Here is a 19,917-nt window from a genome sequence, read left to right as displayed (position 1 = left end):
AGCCCCATTGTCCCCAAGAAGCTTTTCCTTGCCGCCCTTGACCTCTTCCTTCCCACTCCCCACTCCTTCCCATAAGCGGAAGGTCCCACCCCCACAGCCCAGTACCCCAAGCACCCAGTCTGACACTGTTCCACCCCCAAAGTCTCCAGCTGCCACTAAGGGGCACATGAAAGTGACGCCACCCCCCCACCCCAAGGACACTCCTCCTCCCCCAAAACGAAGGGCCAAAGTGCCGCCCCCTCCCAAGCCAAAACCAGGGAGGCACCTCCAAAACCTAGGGCCAAGGAGACCCCTCCCAAAACCAAGGCCAAGGGGACCCCTCCCAAGACAAAGGCTAAGAGGCCTCTCCAAAATGCCAAGGCTAAGGAGGCCCCTCCCAAAACTAAGCCCAAGGAGGCCCCTCACAAAGCCAGAGGCCAAGGAGGCCCTTCGCAAAACTGAGCCCAAGGAGCCCCATACCGAACCTGAGGCCAAGGAGGCCCCTCACATGGCTGAGCCCAAGGAGCCCCATCCCGAACCAAAGGTCAAGGAGTCCCCTCAGTAACCAGTGGGCAAGCAGCCCCCTCAGTAACCAGTGGGCAAGGATCCCCTCCAGAACCAGTGGGCAAGGAGGCCCCTTAGTAACCAGTGGGCAAGGACCCCCTCCAGAACCAGTGGGCAAGGACCCCCTCTAGAACCAGTAGGCAAGGAGCCCCCTCAGTAACCAGTGGGTAAGTACCCACTCCAGAACAAGTGGGCAAGGACCCCCTCCAGAACCAGTGGGCAAGGAGCCCTCTCAGTAACCGTGGGCAAGGAACCCCCTCCAAAACCAGTAGGCAAGGAGCCCCCCTCAGTAACCAGTGGGTAAGTACCCCCTCCAGAACCAGTGGGCAAGGACCCCCTCCAGAACCAGTGGGCAAGGAGCCCCCTCAGTAACCGTGGGCAAGGAACCCCCTCCAGTACCAGTGGGCAAGGAACTCCCTCCAGAACCAGTGGACAAGGAACCTCCTCCAGAACCAGTGGGCAAGGAGCACCCTCCAAAGAGATGCCCCCCCCCACCACACCACCTGCCACCTGAGGTGCTTGTTCAGTTCCAACATGATGCCCCTGAAGAGTGGAGTCCTGATGTTGTCAGGAGTCAAGTTGGGGCTTGGACTTTGCCCTGTGAGCATTAGAGACTTTGGACTGGCCTTTGGGTCTGCATGTATATATGCAGTTGTGTATGTTTTGGGATTTTGAATATTCATCCAACATGATTACAGTGGTTGGAACAGAGGTATGTGACCTGGCTTTCTTTGCTCCTGGGTACTATTACCATTGAATTACTCTGCAGCTGGTTCCGGGTATGTGGTGTGTGTATGGTGTGTGTTCTGTGTGTGTGTGTGTGTGTCACTCTCCCCTCCCTTCCTCCCTCCTTGGTGTGCTAGGCGGCTGTACTCACCGTTGTGGTTTTCATTGGTGTTGGTGCCCCAGGACGGCCATGGTGTGGTACAGCATCGGGAATACTTGCAGTTCAGGTTCCACGGTGGCCGCGGACTCTTCTGTGCCCCTGGACGTGAGTGTCTCCTTTTATATGATGTGTATCTGCCAGGCTTTTGTTGTTGTTGCTACCGTCCCAGAAATCCTGGTGGTGTGCTATGTCATAATATGGTGGGCGGATCCTTGTCTTCCGCCTACCTGTAGGTGGCTACCGCTGTGTTCAGTGGTCGTACTCTGCTGCAGATAAGACAGGCAGGGAGTCCTTGTTTACAAAGAAAATACTGTCCTGCCTAACTGAAGTCTCCAAGAAGTGTAACATTCTCAGTTTAGGGTCTGGTAAAAACCTGTTATCAATATCTATTTCTCAAATGTATTAGTCTAGCTAAAATCTCTAGAAATCATGCAGGGGGAAAGAAAGCATTTTAGCAGTAGTTAGACTTTAATAGTTTGAATTTCCCCATAACAAATTATTACAGGGAGTGCAGAATTATTAGGCAAACGAGTATTTTGACCACATCATCCTCTTTATGCATGTTGTCTTACTCCAAGCTGTATAGGCTCGAAAGCCTACTACCAATTAAGCATATTAGATGATGTGCATCTCTGTAATGAGAAGGGGTGTGGTCTAATGACATCAACACCCTATATCAGGTGTGCATAATTATTAGGCAACCTCCTTTCCTTTGGCAAAATGGGTCAAAAGAAGGACTTGACAGGCTCAGAAAAGTCAAAAATAGTGAGATATCTTGCAGAGGGATGCAGCACTCTTAAAATTGCAAAGCTTCTGAAGCGTGATCATCGAACAATCAAGCGTTTCATTCAAAATAGTCAACAGGGTCGCAAGAAGCGTGTGGAAAAACCAAGGCGCAAAATAACTGCCCATGAACTGAGAAAAGTCAAGCGTGCAGCTGCCACGATGCCACTTGCCACCAGTTTGGCCATATTTCAGAGCTGCAACATCACTGGAGTGCCCAAAAGCACAAGGTGTGCAATACTCAGAGACATGGCCAAGGTAAGAAAGGCTGAAAGACGACCACCACTGAACAAGACACACAAGCTGAAACGTCAAGACTGGGCCAAGAAATATCTCAAGACTGATTTTTCTAAGGTTTTATGGACTGATGAAATGAGAGTGAGTCTTGATGGGCCAGATGGATGGGCCCGTGGCTGGATTGGTAAAGGGCAGAGAGCTCCAGTCCGACTCAGACGCCAGCAAGGTGGAGGTGGAGTACTGGTTTGGGCTGGTATCATCAAAGATGAGCTTGTGGGGCCTTTTCGGGTTGAGGATGGAGTCAACTCAACTCCCAGTCCTACTGCCAGTTCCTGGAAGACACCTTCTTCAAGCAGTGGTACAGGAAGAAGTCTGCATCCTTCAAGAAAAACATGATTTTCATGCAGGACAATGCTCCATCACACGTGTCCAAGTACTCCACAGCGTGGCTGGCAAAAAAGGGTATAAAAGAAGGAAATCTAATGACATGGCCTCCTTGTTCACCTGATCTGAACCCCATTGAGAACCTGTGGTCCATCATCAAATGTGAGATTTACAAGGAGGGAAAACAGTACACCTCTCTGAACAGTGTCTGGGAGGCTGTGGTTGCTGCTGCACGCAATGTTGATGGTGAACAGATCAAAACACTGACAGAATCCATGGATGGCAGGCTTTTGAGTGTCCTTGCAAAGAAAGGTGGCTATATTGGTCACTGATTTGTTTTTGTTTTGTTTTTGAATGTCAGAAATGTATATTTGTGAATGTTGAGATGTTATATTGGTTTCACTGGTAATAATAAATAATTGAAATGGGTATATATTTTTTTTTGTTAAGTTGCCTAATAATTATGCACAGTAATAGTCACCTGCACACACAGATATCCCCCTAACATAGCTAAAACTAAAAACAAACTAAAAACTACTTCCAAAAATATTCAGCTTTGATATTAATGAGTTTTTTGGGTTCATTGAGAACATGGTTGTTGTTCAATAATAAAATTAATCCTCAAAAATACAACTTGCCTAATAATTTTGCACTCCCTGTATAGCTTGTTCCAAGTGTGTTACAGAGATTTACAAAAGGTGGGTTGATGGGCCAAAATGGTTCCTTTATGGAATTAAAAGCTATCAAAACCTTTATTCCCCCCAAACACTCAGTTTCAAAATAGCTTTGTTCTAGGTGACAAGAGCCTGATTAACATACCTCTGTTTACCCAAGGCAAATGTGGCTTCATGCACATCAAATATTTACAGTGTATGATTCTAAATGAGAATAATTTACAATCAGAGTATACTCTAAAAATATGGCAAAGATCCAGTCCTCATACGCAAGGTTTGAAAAATCCAAGTCAAAGCGCAACCAACAAGAAGCAAAATTACAGCTGTCTCCAATATTATAAGTAAAGAGTATTTAAATTGTGGGACTAAACATATGTATACTGTTATGAGCAAGAGTGTTCTCTACACAGGAGGGCTGGATCCATGCCACATTTTCAGGATATCAACTGATTCCACATTGGGTTTCATTAAGATTTATTGCATATAAACATATCTAATTTGGACATCCTTAATATCCGCCATGGATCCGGTCCACCTGGACCAGCTCTAGCCATTTTAAAAGTTCTTTCTTAAAGGCTGTGATGGGATTGATGCCCACATCTACATTTCAGGCATTCACACCCTTTGTTGGAAAGCAGTCAGCCTAATAAATAAAAAGAAGATTGCATTTGTAAAAAAAATATTTTATTTTTTATTTTTACAAACATATTCACAGCACTTTTTAATAAAATTGGTCGTTTTTTAAATATGTTTCATAAAAAGCCACAAATAAATGTAATCATTAAAAAAATATTTAAATGCCATTTTAGTAGATTTACATCACAAGGTCAAACTAGGACTTTTGAAGAAAACATCCCATAAAGCTTTCAATTTGTCCATCACAAGCAACTTCAATTTGATCTCTGCAAGTACTTCTCTGAAAAGGTTAGTGCCTTATCTAAGATCAGTTCCATGGTGTTTTCCTCCCCAAAACATGGTTTGTAACTTTCTGCAAAAGAAAGAAACAGTGAATAGAAAATATAATACTGTATTCTATTTAAATATTGAAGGCACTTGAGAAAGACGTAGAATAGCAGAACATTATATAAGGAAAGTGTGAATCTGAAATATTTTATAGTCTTGTATTGCAATGCAAGATTGTCAACTAGAAAAAAATAAGGCAAATATTTAGGTTAATTCTGAAGTTATTATTTAGCACACTACTATCATATAATAAAAGGTACAACTTTGATGTGGATGGATATTGGTGTGCAAGCCCTCAGTGCTCTGAAAGCAGTAAACGTGTTAAACAGCAGAACTTCAAATATGTTCATACGTATATGTGTAGAACCTTTCTAGGATTTGTGTTAACTCCTCAGGCATCTATGCTAGGTTCATGGAACCAATAATCAACTTCTTTATATAACAGAAGAAGTTTTAAAGAAGTATATATATTTACTTCAGTAAAGTTAGTGTTAGGGTAAGAAGGTGAAGTTAGTCAAATAAAACGTTAGGTTTGCGCTGCAGGGTCTTTTGTTGAAGATTCTAGTTCTTGTTCCAACCAGTGCAGTATGCGATGTGTTCATGTAGAGCGTTTTAGCGCTTTGCATATGTGAATAATAATGCTACCACTCAGTGGCGGCCGGCAGCTTTAGGAGGGAGGGGGGCGCGCGGGAAGCGCACGCACACAAACACACACACTCATTCTTTCACACATGCACGCACGCACATCCATTAACAACACTCATAACATTCAAACATGCACGCACCAATCATTCATTTTAAAAGTTCACACTCTCATTCTTTCACACACACGCACGCACACACATCCATTAAAACTCATACCATTCAAACATGCACGCACGCACCAAACATTAATTTTAAAACATCACACACACACACCTTCAGCCTTGAGGTCCCAGGAGGGTTGGGACTGCTGCCTTCCCTCATTGGCTGACCTTAGGTCAGGAAGTGAGGGAAGGCAGCACTCCCAGCCTCGTCACAGAGTGGGATGGGGTCAGTGGGACTGCTGACCCCACCCCACTCTGTGACGAAGTGTCACTGATTGACACTCACCCTGGGCGCTTCAGGGCTTAAACCTGAAGCGCCCAGGTCGAAGTCAATGGGTGACGCTTTCCTCGTCACCCAGGGGAGGGCTTCGAGGCACCTTTGCTGAGCTGAGGAGGTCATGCCCACAGGAGCTGTGACCTCTTCAGCCCAGCAAAGTTCAGCTCAGGCAGCCAGGAGTCTGCACAAATCGCGTATGTCTCACTCCTGGCTGCCTAACCTGAACATGAAGAGGGTCTGTCAGGCTGACCTTTGTTCAGCCTGACAGACACTCTTCATGAGGGGCAAAAGGTGGGAGGAAGTGGCCCCCCCGCCCTAAAGGACGGGCCACGCCTGCTACCAGTATTTCTATGAGTCGGTTTTTCAACTTCCTGAGCAGTCATTACATCTACTATCTAAAATTGTGATTAATATGTTTGGAGTTATAGGTTAAATTAGTAGGCAGATACTTTAGTGAGCACACGTTACGTTAATGGTTCCCCAAGCCCCGTATTAGAAATAGGCTGTTTAAGTGGAGGTTCAGGTTTCATTCGGGTAGGTGAATGTTGGGGTTTGATTCCTCCATGCAATGCAATGAAGCCATATGTTCCTGTGCTTTGAAAAGAAAATGTGCAAGAATACATATCTCATTAGAGCAGTGGTTTTCAAACTTTTTAATGCTGCGCCCCTCCCCCAGTGGAAAAAAGAAAAAAAATAATTGGGCCCCCCATCCATATTTTTATCAATTATTCTATGAAATTGGCTATGTTTAAATACTTAAACACTTATTTAAACATTGCAGTTACATTGTTACTGTTTTAAAAATGCAATCAAATACATGATGCATACTATTCTGGTCAGGCAGGCCTTACTATTGTGTACAAATATCCACAGTGTGATTATTAGAAGTGGGGGTTTTGAAGAGTATTCGGAGTCCCTCCCCCTTAGACACACACTCCCAGCTTGGATAGAAATGACAAAACCTGTTAGTGATGGCCCATCACAGAGAGGTTTACCGCTGCTCATTTTTTTCATCTCAAAGCAAAGCCTTATTATAAGCATAATGCTTCTTCTGGCCAGAGCCTGGTGCCCCCCCCCGGATCACTTGAGGCCCCCCCGTTTGAAGACCTCTGCATGAGATTGTTTTTCGCTGCTTCCACTACAATGCTCAATATCCAAGAAATATCAAATCAATAATCGCAAATAAGCTGTAGCGAGCTGTAGGGCGCTTGTCTTTTTAAGATCTTGCTTTTTGCCTCAGACAAATACCAATGTAATATACGGGGAAACAGCTTAAAACCTGTATTTCTCCTTATTGGCTACTTTGCCCCATTGCATTTATTAACTATGTTAAGGAGCCTTTTATTTTGACTGTTTGTACATTTTAAACAAAACAAACAATTACCACAATGTTATTTCAGAATTTGCTTTAGTCATTATAGTTACTTTTACATGTTTTCAGCCCTGAAGTAATTTACATTACTGATTGCACATTATTTATTACCACTTAGTTTCTCCAGGTTCAGCCACTGGTCTAAAAATTCAGCACTAGATGTACCAAAACAGGAGAAAGAGGAGGAGACTGACCAACAAGTGCAAACGTGGGTAGGATGGGCTTTGGGTAGGATGCATCAGCCAGGAGGGTATCAGGAGAGGTGGGTAGGATGGGCTTTGGGCATGATGCATCATCCAGGAGGGTACCAGGAGAGGTGGGTAGGATGGGCTTTGGGCAGGATGCATGCATCAGCCGGGAGGGTACCAGGAGAGGTGGGTAGGATGGGCTTTGGGTAGGATGCATCAGCCAGGAGGGTACCAGGAGAGGTGGGTAGGATGGGCTTTGGGCAGGATGCATCAGCCAGGAGGGTACCAGGAGAGGTGGGTAGGATGCATTAGCCAGAAGGGTACCAGGAGAGGTGGGTAGGATGGGCTTTGGGTAGGATGTATCAGCCAGGAGGGTATCAGGAGAGGTGGGTAGGATGGGCTTTGGGCAGGATGCATCAGCCAGGAGGGTTTTTGGGCAGGATGCATCATCCAGGAGGGTACCAGGAGAGGTGGGTAGGATGGGCTTTGGGCAGGATGCATCAGCCGGGAGGGTACCAGGAGAGGCGGGTAGGATGGGCTTTGGGTAGGATGCATCAGCCAAGAGGGTACCAGGAGAGGCGGGTAGGATGGGCTTTGGGTAGGATGCATCAGCCAGGAGGGTACCAGGAGAGGTGGGTAGGATGGGCTTTGGGTAGGATGCATCAGCCAGGAGGGTACCAGGAGAGGTGGGTAGGATGGGCTTTGGGTAGGATGCATCAGCCAGGAGGGTAACAGGAGAGGTGGGTAGGATGGGCTTTGGGCAGGATGCATCAGCCAGGAGGGTAACAGGAGAGGTGGGTAGGATGCTCTTTGGGCAGGATGCATCAGCCAGGAGGGTACCAGGAGAGGTGGGTAGGATGGGTTTTGGGTAGGATGCATCAGCCAGGAGGGTACCAGGAGAGGTGGGTAGGATGGGCTGTGGGTAGGATGCATCAGCCAGGAGGGTACCAGGAGAGGTGGGTAGGATGGGCTCTGGGTAGGATGCATCAGCCAGGAGGGTATCAGGAGAGGTGGGTTGGCAGGGCTGGCGGCTATCAATAGACCTAAAGAGTTTTTTTAATTGATACTGCAACAGTGGTGTTAGAGAATGCTGAAATAAGAACATGGAAGTAAGCAGATGTTCTGCCAATATGGTATCCGGATTGATTGGAGGAACGACACCAGGTAGTGCTTTTTCTAGTTCTCAAACAAACGTGAACATCTACAGCTCAGTTTTGAACTACAAAATATAGGGGGACCATATATAAAGATGTTATATCATTTCACTGGTCGCACACCCCATTTTGTAGTTAGAGAGTAGATCTGACTGTGCCTACTTGCAGTGTCTCACTTTATATTGGGCTAAAGCAACATCCTCCCTATACGCAGACCTGTGCTATAACAAGTACAGGTTTTCCTTGAATGGTGGCAATATGGACATACTTGAAGTGAAGTCTCAGGCCAAAAACATTTGTTGGATCACTTTTACATTATGTAGGCATCTACAATTTGGGCAAATTAGGACAGCAAACCTTCCAGATGTACATGGAGAGAAAATAATGTAAAATTTGCCATTCATTGGAGAATAAAAACAATCTAGATTTCACTCACCTTTTTAAATAGTTGAGCTTTCAGTCGATATGTTGTATACTCTGATTTCCTTTTCTCATCCTCTTTCCTCTTCCTGATTTCAGGCAGCTGCTCATATATTCTTAAAAATTAAAAAAATTAAAACAATTAAAATTATAATATTTATAGTGTTTAACTTAATCAGTTTAGGGAATACGTAATATCTTGATTTCTACAACCGGTAAATTGCTATAAATTGTTAATGTGAGGATTACTCAGTTCAAATTAACTAGCTAGATTTAAATTTTGTTTCGCGAGTTTCGCTGGACATTGGGAGATGTTGGAGACCTCTATGAGGTCTGATGAATCACTGAAGTCTAATCATGGAAGCGTGTGGGAGGGATATTGGAGATAAAATTGTAGACTCTAATGATTAAATGGGTAGCAATGTGCCTTGTGCCACCACTGGAAAAAATTTAATTGACATTTTATATCATCCTCTCTCCAAATAAAGTGTGTTTATGTAGCATTCCATGCCTGTATAGCCAACAATGCAAAGTGAAAAAAATACAGATTTAGTATAGGGAGGAAATTAAATTACAGAATCATTCTTTTAGAGAGGGCCTGTAAAGATTTTCTAAACATAAGGTAAAGTATGAATCTAATTTCTAATAAAATAGAAAGGCATTCCATTGCTTGTGAGGCAGATATTTCACATTCATAAATTTAGGCTTAGGAGTAAGGAAATGGGGGGCAAATGGATGACTCTTGGAGGGGTACATAACACCCACAAAGTTGAACGTATCCACAAACCTTTCCTTTTTTTTCCACAGATACATTTTATACAAGTTTTGAACAAAAGGCGTACTGGAGTAAGTGTGCAGATTAAATGTAGAACACACCCAAACACGACAATATGCTCTGGGGATTTAAGGGATAGTATTTACTCATGTGAAAAAGTAATTTTCTGATGCCAATGGATAACAGCAATACTTACAACTACAAAACGGTCATCATGCTACATTTATCTAGATGATGGATTAAAAATAGGGTAATTTTGGACAGCAGGGGTAGATCTCCCTACGATGACGACTGAATGATGCAACTGTGGAATACTTAAAATAATGACCGATAATATTTCCTGTGCCACTTCCACTCAAAGCTGAAGTTCAGTGACCCCGCATGGGATGGAGATTGCGGTTGAAACAAATCTGCTGAGGTGAACCTCCTGTGGAGGATCAGAGAGAAATTACTTCAATAGGTCCAAGACGGCCCAAGTGGTCCCTATGTGTGCAAGACGCTCCATCAACAGCTCATTGATGGCCGTATTGAAGGCCGCTGACAGGTCGAGCAGGATAAGGGCAGCACACCCTCCCTCGTCAAGGGACCACCAGATCTCATCAGTGGCTTTGATAAGCACTGTTTCCGCGCTGTGCCCGCAGCAGAACCCAAACGGGGTATCATCAAGAAGGCTGTAAGTGTTGATGAACTCTACAAGTTGCCTAATTACAATTTGTTCTGCACTTCTGGCTGGAAAAGGTAGGTAGGAAATGGAATGGTAGCTGTTAAGGTCCTTAGGGTCCAGATTTGGTTTCTTAATGAGTGGAATCATGGAAGCTTTCTTCCAGGAGGGGGAAGGATCCAAGATTGAACATGGCCTGAAGTATCTTTAGAAGAACAGGGGTGACGGTCTCAGCTGCAAGCTTTGTCACTCTCAGGGGACAGGGGTCTAATGGGGACCCAGATTTGGTGGAGAGGATAGGTTGCGTCACTTCCTCAACTAAGGGGGACTTGAATTTAGGAAGGCATGATCCATTCTCTCTGGGGTTATAGAAGGGGCCGAAACCGGATGAGATTGGGGGGGGGGGGTAGGTCATCAAGACAAATTTGCTACATACAGCTGCAACCTTTTGCTCGAAGAAGTTAGCCAAAGAATTGCAGACGGATTGGCTAATGCACATGTCGAAATAGTTGGAGCTATAGTAAGTCTGGTTACCGTTAAAAGTAGTTCTTTAGTTGAGTTTGCTGCAGCTTCTATTTTGTAGGTAAAGTATGCTGTTTTCTCCTTGCCAATCAAGGGTTTGTAGTCAACCAGGCAACTCCTATCTTTGGCCTTCTCGGTCCGGTTGTAATCTAATCTCCATCTCCTCTCTTGTTGTCTGCAGTTTTGTTTGAGGGCCCAGAGATTTTCCGGGAACCAAGGGGCGCAGTGGTGCACCTCTTGGGTTTAGCTAACTTAGAGGGAGCCAGAAAACGGGCAGCAGAGTCTAACCATATGGTATAGCGTGACACCGCATAGTCGGGTGGGAGAGGATCAGCTAGCATGTTGTTAAAGGGATGGGTTGAATTTCACCCCAAGCCAGAGATACCACTGTTTTGGGAGTGGCGTATGTGGCTAGTTCTGGGTAATTTATGCTAAGGTCAAAAAGAACTGCGCTATGATCTGTTGATGACATTGGGAGGATCCTAGTGTTACCAAGGGCAGAATTGTAAAGATCCCGTCAAGTGTATGCCTTTCAGTGTGTATAGGGCTGTACAAAATTTGAGTAAGGCTTAAACCAGACATAGGGGGTCATTATAACTTCGGCGGATTAAAAAGCCCGTCTGCTGAACTTGCGACGGGTATGTTGCCGCCAGTGCGGCTGCCTTCCCGCCGGCCCCATTACGAGTTTCCTGCTGGGTCAACGGGTGGAAACAAGAATTGTAAAGATCCCGTCAAGTGTATGCCTTTCAGTGTGTATAGGGCTGTACAAAATTTGAGTAAGGCATAAACCAGACATAGGGGGTCATTATAACTTCGGCGGATTAAAATCCCCGTCTGCTGAACTCGCGACGGGTATGTTGCCGCCAGTGCGGCTGCCTTCCCGCCGGCCCCATTACAAGTTTCCTGCTGGGTCAACGGGTGGAAACCGAGTTTCCGCCGGGTGGCCCAGTGGGAAGCAGCCAACAGCATTGTCGCCGGCTTGTAATAGAGCTGGCTGCAATTCTATAGCGCGTAGGGTACACCAGCCAAGTGCATGGGCAGTGCAGAGGCCCTCTTGTGGCACCATGCACCCCGTCTCCACCAGCCTTTACATGGTGGGGTTACCGTCATGTAACCGCTGGCGGAGAAGGGGGGTCGGATAAGAACCGCCAGCACTGCCAGACCCTCCTGTGGAGGAAAACTGGCTGTGCTGACGGTCCAACCACGGAGCTACTGTGAGAAAGTAGCCTCTTTCTAGCCTTGTTACCCCCACTTTGGGCCAGTTTGTGAGTGTATGTCAGGGTGTTTTCACTGTCTCACTGGGATCCTGCTAGCCAGGGCCCAGTGTTCATAGTGAAAACCCTATGTTTTCAGTATGTTTGTTATGTGTCACTGGGACCCTGCTAGTCAGGACACCAGTGCTCATAAGTTTGTGACCTATAGGTATGTGTTCCCTGTGTGATGCCTAACTGTCTCACTGAGGCTCTGCTAACCAGAACCTCAGTGGTTATGCTCTCTCATTTATTTCAAATTGTCACTAACAGGCTAGTGACCAATTTTACCAATTTACATTGGCTTACTGGAACACCCTTATAAATCCCTAGTATATGGTACTGAGGTACCCAGGGTATTGGGGTTCCAGGAGATCCCTATGGGCTGCAGCATTTCTTTTGCCACCCATAGGGAGCTCTGACAATTCTTACACAGGCCTGCCACTGCAGCCTGAGTGAAATAACGTCCACGTTATTTCACAGCCATTTTACACTGCACTTAAGTAACTTATAAGTCACCTATATGTCTAACCTTTACCTGGTAAAGGTTAGGTGCAAAGCTACTTAGTGTGAGGGCACCCTGGCACTAGCCAAGGTGCCTCCACATTGTTCAGAGCCAATTCCCTGAACTTTGTGAGTGCGGGAACACCATTACACGCGTACACTACATATAGGTCACTACCTATATGTAGCTTCACCATGGTAACTCCGAATATGGCCATGTAACATGTCTATGATCATGGAATTGCCCCCTCTATGCCATCCTGGCATAGTTGGCACAATCCCATGATCCCAGTGGTCTGTAGCACAGACCCTGGTACTGCCAAACTGCCCTTCCTGGGGTTTCACTGCAGCTGCTGCTGCTGCCAACCCCTCAGACAGGCATCTGCCCTCCTGGGGTCCAGCCAGGCCTGGCCCAGGATGGCAGAACAAAGAACTTCCTCTGAGAGAGGGTGTGACACCCTCTCCCTTTGGAAAATGGTGTGAAGGCAGGGGAGGAGTAGCCTCCCCCAGCCTCTGGAAATGCTTTCTTGGGCACAGATGTGCCCAATTCTGCATAAGCCAGTCTACACCGGTTCAGGGGACCCCTTAGCCCTGCTCTGGCGCGAAACTGGACAAAGGAAAGGGGAGTGACCACTCCCCTGACCTGCACCTCCCCTGGGAGGTGTCCAGAGCTCCTCCAGTGTGCTCCAGACCTCTGCCATCTTGGAAACAGAGGTGCTGCTGGCACACTGGACTGCTCTGAGTGGCCAGTGCCACCAGGTGACGTCAGAGACTCCTTGTGATAGGCTCCTTCAGGTGTTGCTAGCCTATCCTCTCTCCTAGGTAGCCAAACCCTCTTTTCTGGCTATTTAGGGACTCTGTCTCTGGGGAAACTTTAGATAACGAATGCAAGAGCTCATCCGAGTTCCTCTGCATCTCTCTCTTCACCTTCTGCCAAGGAATCGACTGCTGACCGCGCTGGAAGCCTGCAAACCTGCAACATAGTAGCAAAGACGACTACTGCAACTCTGTAACGCTGATCCTGCCGCCTTCTCGACTGTTTTTCCTGGTGGTGCATGCTGTGGGGGTAGTCTGCCTCCTCTCTGCACTAGAAGCTCCGAAGAAATCTCCCGTGGGTCGACGGAATCGTCCCCCTGCAACCGCAGGCACCAAAAAGCTGCATTACCGGTCCCTTGGGTCTCCTCTCAGCACGACGAGCGAGGTCCCTCGAATCCAGCAACTCTGTCCAAGTGACTCCCACAGTCCAGTGACTCTTCAGTCCAAGTTTGGTGGAGGTAAGTCCATGCCTCACCTCGCTAGACTGCATTGCTGGGAACGGCGACTTTTGCAGCTACTCCGGCCCCTGTGCACTTCCGGCGGAAATCCTTCGTGCACAGCCAAGCCTGGGTCCACGGCACTCTAACCTGCATTGCACGACTTTCTAAGTTGGTCTCCGGCGACGTGGGACTCCTTTGTGTAACTTCGGGTGAGCACCGTTTCACGCATCCTCGTAGTGCCTGTTTCTGGCACTTCTCCGGGTGCAACCTGCTGCTAAGAGGGCTCCTTGTGTTGCTCGACGTCCCCTCTACCTCCTGGTCCAATTTGCGACCTCCTGGTCCCTCCTGGGCCGCAGCAGCGTCCAAAAACGCTAACCGCACGATTTGCAGCTAGCAAGGCTTGTTGGCGTTCTTTCGGCGGGAAAACACTTCTGCACGACTCTACAAGGCGAGAGGGATTTGTCCTCCAAAGGGGAAGTCTCTAGCCCTTTGCGTTCCTGCAGAAACCGCAGCTTCTTCAGTCCAGTCGAAGCTTCTTTGCACCCGCAGCTGGCACTTCCTGGGCATCTGCCCATCTCCGACTTGCTTGTGACTTTGGACTTGGTCCCCTTGTTCCACAGGTACCCCAGATTGGAAATCCAGCGATGTTGCATTGTTGGTTTGTGTCTTTCCTGCCTTATTCCCCTATCACGACTTCTTTGTCCTTTGGGGAACTTTAGTGCACTTTGCACTCACTTTTCAGGGTCTTGGGGAGGGTTATTTTTCTAACTCTCACTATTTTCTAATAGTCCCAGCGACCCTCTACAAGGTCACATAGGTTTGGGGTCCATTTGTGGTTCACATTCCACTTTTGGAGTATATGGTTTGTGTTGCCCCTATCCCTATGTGTCCCCATTGCATCCTATTGTAACTATACATTGTTTGCACTGTTTTCTAAGACTATACTGCATATTTCTGGTATTGTGTATATATATCTTGTGTATATTTCCTATCCTCTCACTGAGGGTACACTCTGAGATACTTTGGCATATTGTCATAAAAATAAAGTACCTTTATTTTTAGTATAACTGTGTATTGTGTTTTCTTATGATATTGTGCATATGACACTAAGTGGTACTGTAGTAGCTTCACACGTCTCCTAGTTCAGCCTAAGCTGCTCTGCTAAACTACCATTATCTATCAGCCTAAGCTGCTAGACACCCTATACACTAATAAGGGATAACTGGGCCTGGTGCAAGGTGCAAGTACCCCTTGGTACTCACTACAAGCCAGTCCAGCCTCCTACATTGGTTGTGCAGCGGTGGGATAAGTGCTTGAGACTACTTACCACTCTTGTCATTGTACTTTTCATAAGAGAAAAATATACAAAACAAGGTCAGTGTATATACACATAGCCAAAAAGTTTTGCATTTCCTCTTTTCACTCTTTTCTAAGTGCTGAAAAGTACTTCTAAACTTTCAAAAAGTTCTTAAAAGTTTAAAAAGTTTTTTTTTCTGTCTTTCTAAAAAGTTCTGAAAACTTTTTTCTCTTTTTCTATCACTTTAACTCTCTCTAAAAATGTCTGGCACAGGCCAAAATGTTGATCTGTCCAAACTTGCATATGATCACCTTAGCTGGAAAGGAGCAAGGAGTCTCTGCATAGAGAGAGGTTTGAGTGTAGGGAAGAATCCTTCCTTGGAACTGTTACTTAACATGCTTAGAGAACAAGATAAGGCTATAGGTGCCCCATCTGTTGAAAAAGTACCTAATAGTTCCCAATCTGATCCAGGGACTCCCCCAGGAAAAGATTCAGGAAAGAAAGTTCCTACCTGCCCATTACTAGACAGTCTAGCATAGTTGGTAATGATGATGAGCCACACCATACAAATAGTGTTGTCTCACATCATAGCAAAAGCATTTATTCTCACCATACTGGTAGTAATGTTTCTGTTAGCCAAGCTGTTAGGGTGGCTTCTGTAAGGGACAGGTCTCCTTCTGTTCTTTCCCATCATACCTCTGTATCTAGGAATGTCCCTCCCACCATCCCTGATGACAGAATGTTAGAGAGGGAACTCAATAAGTTGAGGGTGGAACAAACCAGACTGAAGCTTAAAAAGCAACAGCTGGATTTGGATAGACAGTCTTTTGAACTAGAGAAGGAAAGACAGAAGTTGGGTTTAGAAACCCATGGTGGCAGCAGCAGTATTCCCCATAGTCATCCTGCAAAAGAGCATGATTCCAGGAATCTGCACAAGATAGTTCCCCCTTATAAGGAGGGGGATGACATTAACAAGTGGTTTGCTGCACTTGAGAGGGCCTGTGTTGTACAGGATGTCCCTCAAAGGCAGTGGGCTGCTATCCTATGGCTATCATTTAGTGGAAAAGGTAGGGATAGGCTCCTTACTGTGAAAGAAAATGATGCTAATAATTTTACAGTTCTTAAGAATGCACTCCTGGATGGTTATGGCTTAACCACTGAACAATACAGGATAAAGTTCAGAGAGACCAAAAAGGAGTCTTCAGAAGACTGGGTTGATTTAATTGACCATTCAGTGAAGGCCTTGGAGGGGTGGTTACATGGCAGTAAAGTTACTGATTATGAAAGCCTGTATAACACAATCCTGAGAGAGCATATACTTAATAATTGTGTGTCTGATTTGTTGCACCAGTACCTGGTAGACTCTGATCTTACCTCTCCCCAAGAATTGGGAAAGAAGGCAGACAAATGGGTCAGAACAAGGGTGAACAGAAAGGTTCATACAGGGGGTGACAAAGATGGCAATAAGAAGAAAGATGGTGAAAAATCTCAAGATAAGCATGGGGATAAGGGTAAAACCAAAGATCCCACTTCAAATCTTAAACACTCTTCAGAGGGTGGGGATAAAACTAATTCTTCCTCTTCTTCTCAACCTGCACACATTAAAAAGCCTTGGTGCTTTGTGTGTAAAAATAGAGGCCATAGGCCAGGGGATAAGTCCTGTCCAGGTAAACCCCCTGAGCCTACCACCACTAATACATCAAGCTCTAATGCCCCTAGCAGTAGTGGTACTAGTGGTGGGACTGCTGGCAACAGTCAAGTTAAGGGTGTAGTTGGGTTCACTTTTGGGTCCATAGTAGAAACTGGGGTAGTCAGTCCCAAGACAGTTTCTGTCACACCTAGTGGCATTGGCCTTGCCACACTGGCTGCTTGTCCCCTTACAATGGATAAGTACAGGCAGACAGTTTCAATAAATGGTGTTGAGGCCTTGGCCTACAGGGACACAGGTGCCAGTATCACTTTGGTGACTGAAAACCTAGTGCACCCTGATCAACACATCATAGGACAACAGTATAAGATTATTGATGTCCATAACTCCACTAAGTTTCTTCCCTTAGCTATAATTCAGTTTAGTTGGGGTGGAGTTACTGGCCCTAAGCAGGTGGTGGTATCACCTAGCTTACCTGTAGACTGTCTCTTAGGTAATGACCTAGAGGCCTCAGGTTGGGCTGATGTAGAGTTTTATGCCCATGCAGCCATGTTGGGCATCCCAGAGGAATTGTTCCCTCTCATTTCTACTGAAATGAAAAAGCAAAGGAGAGAAGGCCTGAAAACTCAGGATCCCTCTCCAACAACAGGTGAAAGGGGTATCACAGTATCCCCTAACCACCCTACCATTCAGGATACCATTCCTGTGGTGGGAGAAACCTCTCCTGGGGTGGCACCTGTTCCAAGGGAATCATCAGTTGGCAAAACTGTACTCCCTGAGGTAGAAGTACCTCTCTGTGGGATAACTAACATTGGTGAGAAAAAGAGCACCATTTTAGTTAACATGGAGCATCCCTCCAACCCTCCCAGAGAAACTTTGGTGCAGAAACCCTGCATTGCCTCACAACACTTAGGACAGCATCCCTGCCCTAGTGTGGAGCTCATAGGACAGCATCCCTGCCCTGCTCAAACTCAAGAGAAACAGCATCCCTGTTCTCTCTTCCAGCCATTTGGACAAAGTTTTTGCCCAGCTATGGCTTTTCTGAGACAGCATCCCTGTCTGGCATTTCCATCACTACAAATAGGTTCAGTGGACAATTCCCACTGCTCTAAACTAAAACTTACTGATAGAAACTCTGAAAATACATCTTCACATTGTTGCTTAGCTAAAAAACTTCAAACAGGGTGGTTTACATCCCCACAGGGAAGTAACCATATAGTGGATGATAAAGGGAGTAACCAGTCTATTGCAGAGCTACTCTCTACTTATCATCACCACTTAGACAATAAAGTCTCAACTGGCCAAGGTTAGCCTTATTGTCCTTCGTTTGGGGGGGGGGGGGGGGGGGGTGAGAAAGTAGCCTCTTTCTAGCCTTGTTACCCCCACTTTGGGCCTGTTTGTGAGTGTATGTCAGGGTGTTTTCACTGTCTCACTGGGATCCTGCTAGCCAGGGCCCAGTGCTCATAGAGAAAACCCTATGTTTTCAGTATGTTTGTTATGTGTCACTGGGACCCTGCTAGTCAGGACCCCAGTGCTCATAAGTTTGTGGCCTATATGTATGTGTTCCCTGTGTGGTGCCTAACTGTCTCACTGAGGCTCTGCTAACCAGAACCTCAGTGGTTATGCTCTCTCATTTCTTTCAAATTGTCACTAACAGGCTAGTGACCAATTTTACCAATTTACATTGGCTTACTGGAACACCCTTATAATTCCCTAGTATATGGTACTGAGGTACCCAGGGTATTGGGGTTCCAGGAGATCCCTATGGGCTGCAGCATTTCTTTTGCCACCCATAGGGAGCTCTGACAATTCTTACACAGGCCTGCCACTGCAGCCTGAGTGAAATAACGTCCACGTTATTTCACAGCCATTTTACACTGCACTTAAGTAACTTATAAGTCACCTATATGTCTAACCTTTACCTGGTAAAGGTTAGGTGCAAAGTTACTTAGTGTGAGGGCACCCTGGCACTAGCCAAGGTGCCCCCACATTGTTCAGAGCCAATTCCCTGAACTTTGTGAGTGCGGGGACACCATTACACGCGTGCACTACATATAGGTCACTACCTATATGTAGCTTCACAATGGTAACTCCGAATATGGCCATGTAACATGTCTATGATCATGGAATTGCCCCCTCTATGCCATCCTGGCATAGTTGGCACAATCCCATGATCCCAGTGGTCTGTAGCACAGACCCTGGTACTGCCAAACTGCCCTTCCTGGGGTTTCACTGCAGCTGCTGCTGCTGCCAACCCCTCAGACAGGCATCTGCCCTCCTGGGGTCCATCCAGGCCTGGCCCAGGATGGCAGAACAAAGAACTTCTTCTGAGAGAGGGTGTTACACCCTCTCCCTTTGGAAAATGGTGTGAAGGCAGGGGAGGAGTAACCTCCCCCAGCCTCTGGAAATGCTTTCTTGGGCACAGATGTGCCCAATTCTGCATAAGCCAGTCTACACCGGTTCAGGGACCCCTTAGCCCCTGCTCTGGTGCGAAACTGGCCAAAGGAAAGGGGAGTGACCACTCCCCTGACCTGCACCTCCCCTGGGAGGAGTCCAGAGCTCCTCCAGTGTGCTCCAGACCTCTGCCATCTTGGAAACAGAGGTGCTGCTGGCACACTGGACTGCTCTGAGTGGCCAGTGCCACCAGGTGACGTCAGAGACTCCTTGTGATAGGCTCCTTCAGGTGTTGCTAGCCTATCCTCTCTCCTAGGTAGCCAAACCCTCTTTTCTGGCTATTTAGGGTCTCTGTCCCTGGGGAAACTTTAGATAACGAATGCAAGAGCTCAGCCGAGTTCCTCTGCATCTCTCTCTTCACCTTCTGATAAGGAATCGACTGCTGACCGCGCTGGAAGCCTGCAAAACTGCAACAAAGTAGCTAAGACGACTACTGCAACTCTGTAACGCTGATCCTGCCGCCTTCTCGACTGTTTTCCTGTTTGTGCATGCTGTGGGGGTAGTCTGCCTCCTCTCTGCACCAGAAGCTCCCAAGAAATCTCCCGTGGGTCGACGGAATCTTCCCCCTGCAACCGCAGGCACCAAAAAGCTGCATTACCGGTCCCTTGGGTCTCCTCTCAGCACGACGAGCGAGGTCCCTCGAATCCAGCAACTCTGTCCAAGTGGCCCCCACAGTCCAGTGACTCTTCAGTCCAAGTTTGGTGGAGGTAAGTCCTTGCCTCACCTCGCTAGACTGCATTGCTGGGAACTGCGACTTTTGCAGCTACTCCGGCCTCCGTGCACTTCCGGCGGAAATCCTTTGTGCACAGTCCAGCCTGGGTCCACGGCACTCTAACCTGCATTGCACGACCTCCTAAGTTGTT

General features: G+C 46.6%; 1 protein-coding gene across 3 annotated transcripts in view; it reads right to left on the bottom strand.

Annotated features, from left to right (window-relative positions):
* Nucleotides 1-4,180: 4,180 nt before the first annotated feature.
* ALMS1 (ALMS1 centrosome and basal body associated protein) overlaps nucleotides 4,181-19,917 on the bottom strand; it is a 141,654-nt gene continuing 125,917 nt past the window's right edge. For all 3 annotated transcript variants that reach the window (XM_069205618.1, XM_069205619.1, XM_069205620.1), the window contains exons 18-19: nucleotides 8,704-8,803; nucleotides 4,181-4,495 (exon numbers count right to left, since the gene is read on the bottom strand). In XM_069205618.1, the coding sequence (XP_069061719.1) occupies nucleotides 4,451-4,495; nucleotides 8,704-8,803 (145 nt within the window). In that variant the 3' untranslated portion in view covers nucleotides 4,181-4,450. The remainder of the gene's footprint in view (nucleotides 4,496-8,703; nucleotides 8,804-19,917) is intronic.

The sequence above is a fragment of the Pleurodeles waltl genome, chromosome 1_2 (assembly GCF_031143425.1).
Source record: "Pleurodeles waltl isolate 20211129_DDA chromosome 1_2, aPleWal1.hap1.20221129, whole genome shotgun sequence".
Classification (NCBI taxonomy): Eukaryota; Metazoa; Chordata; class Amphibia; order Caudata; family Salamandridae; genus Pleurodeles; species Pleurodeles waltl.
Note: the sequence above shows the minus strand (reverse complement) of the source record. Positions and strands in the feature narration are given on the sequence as shown.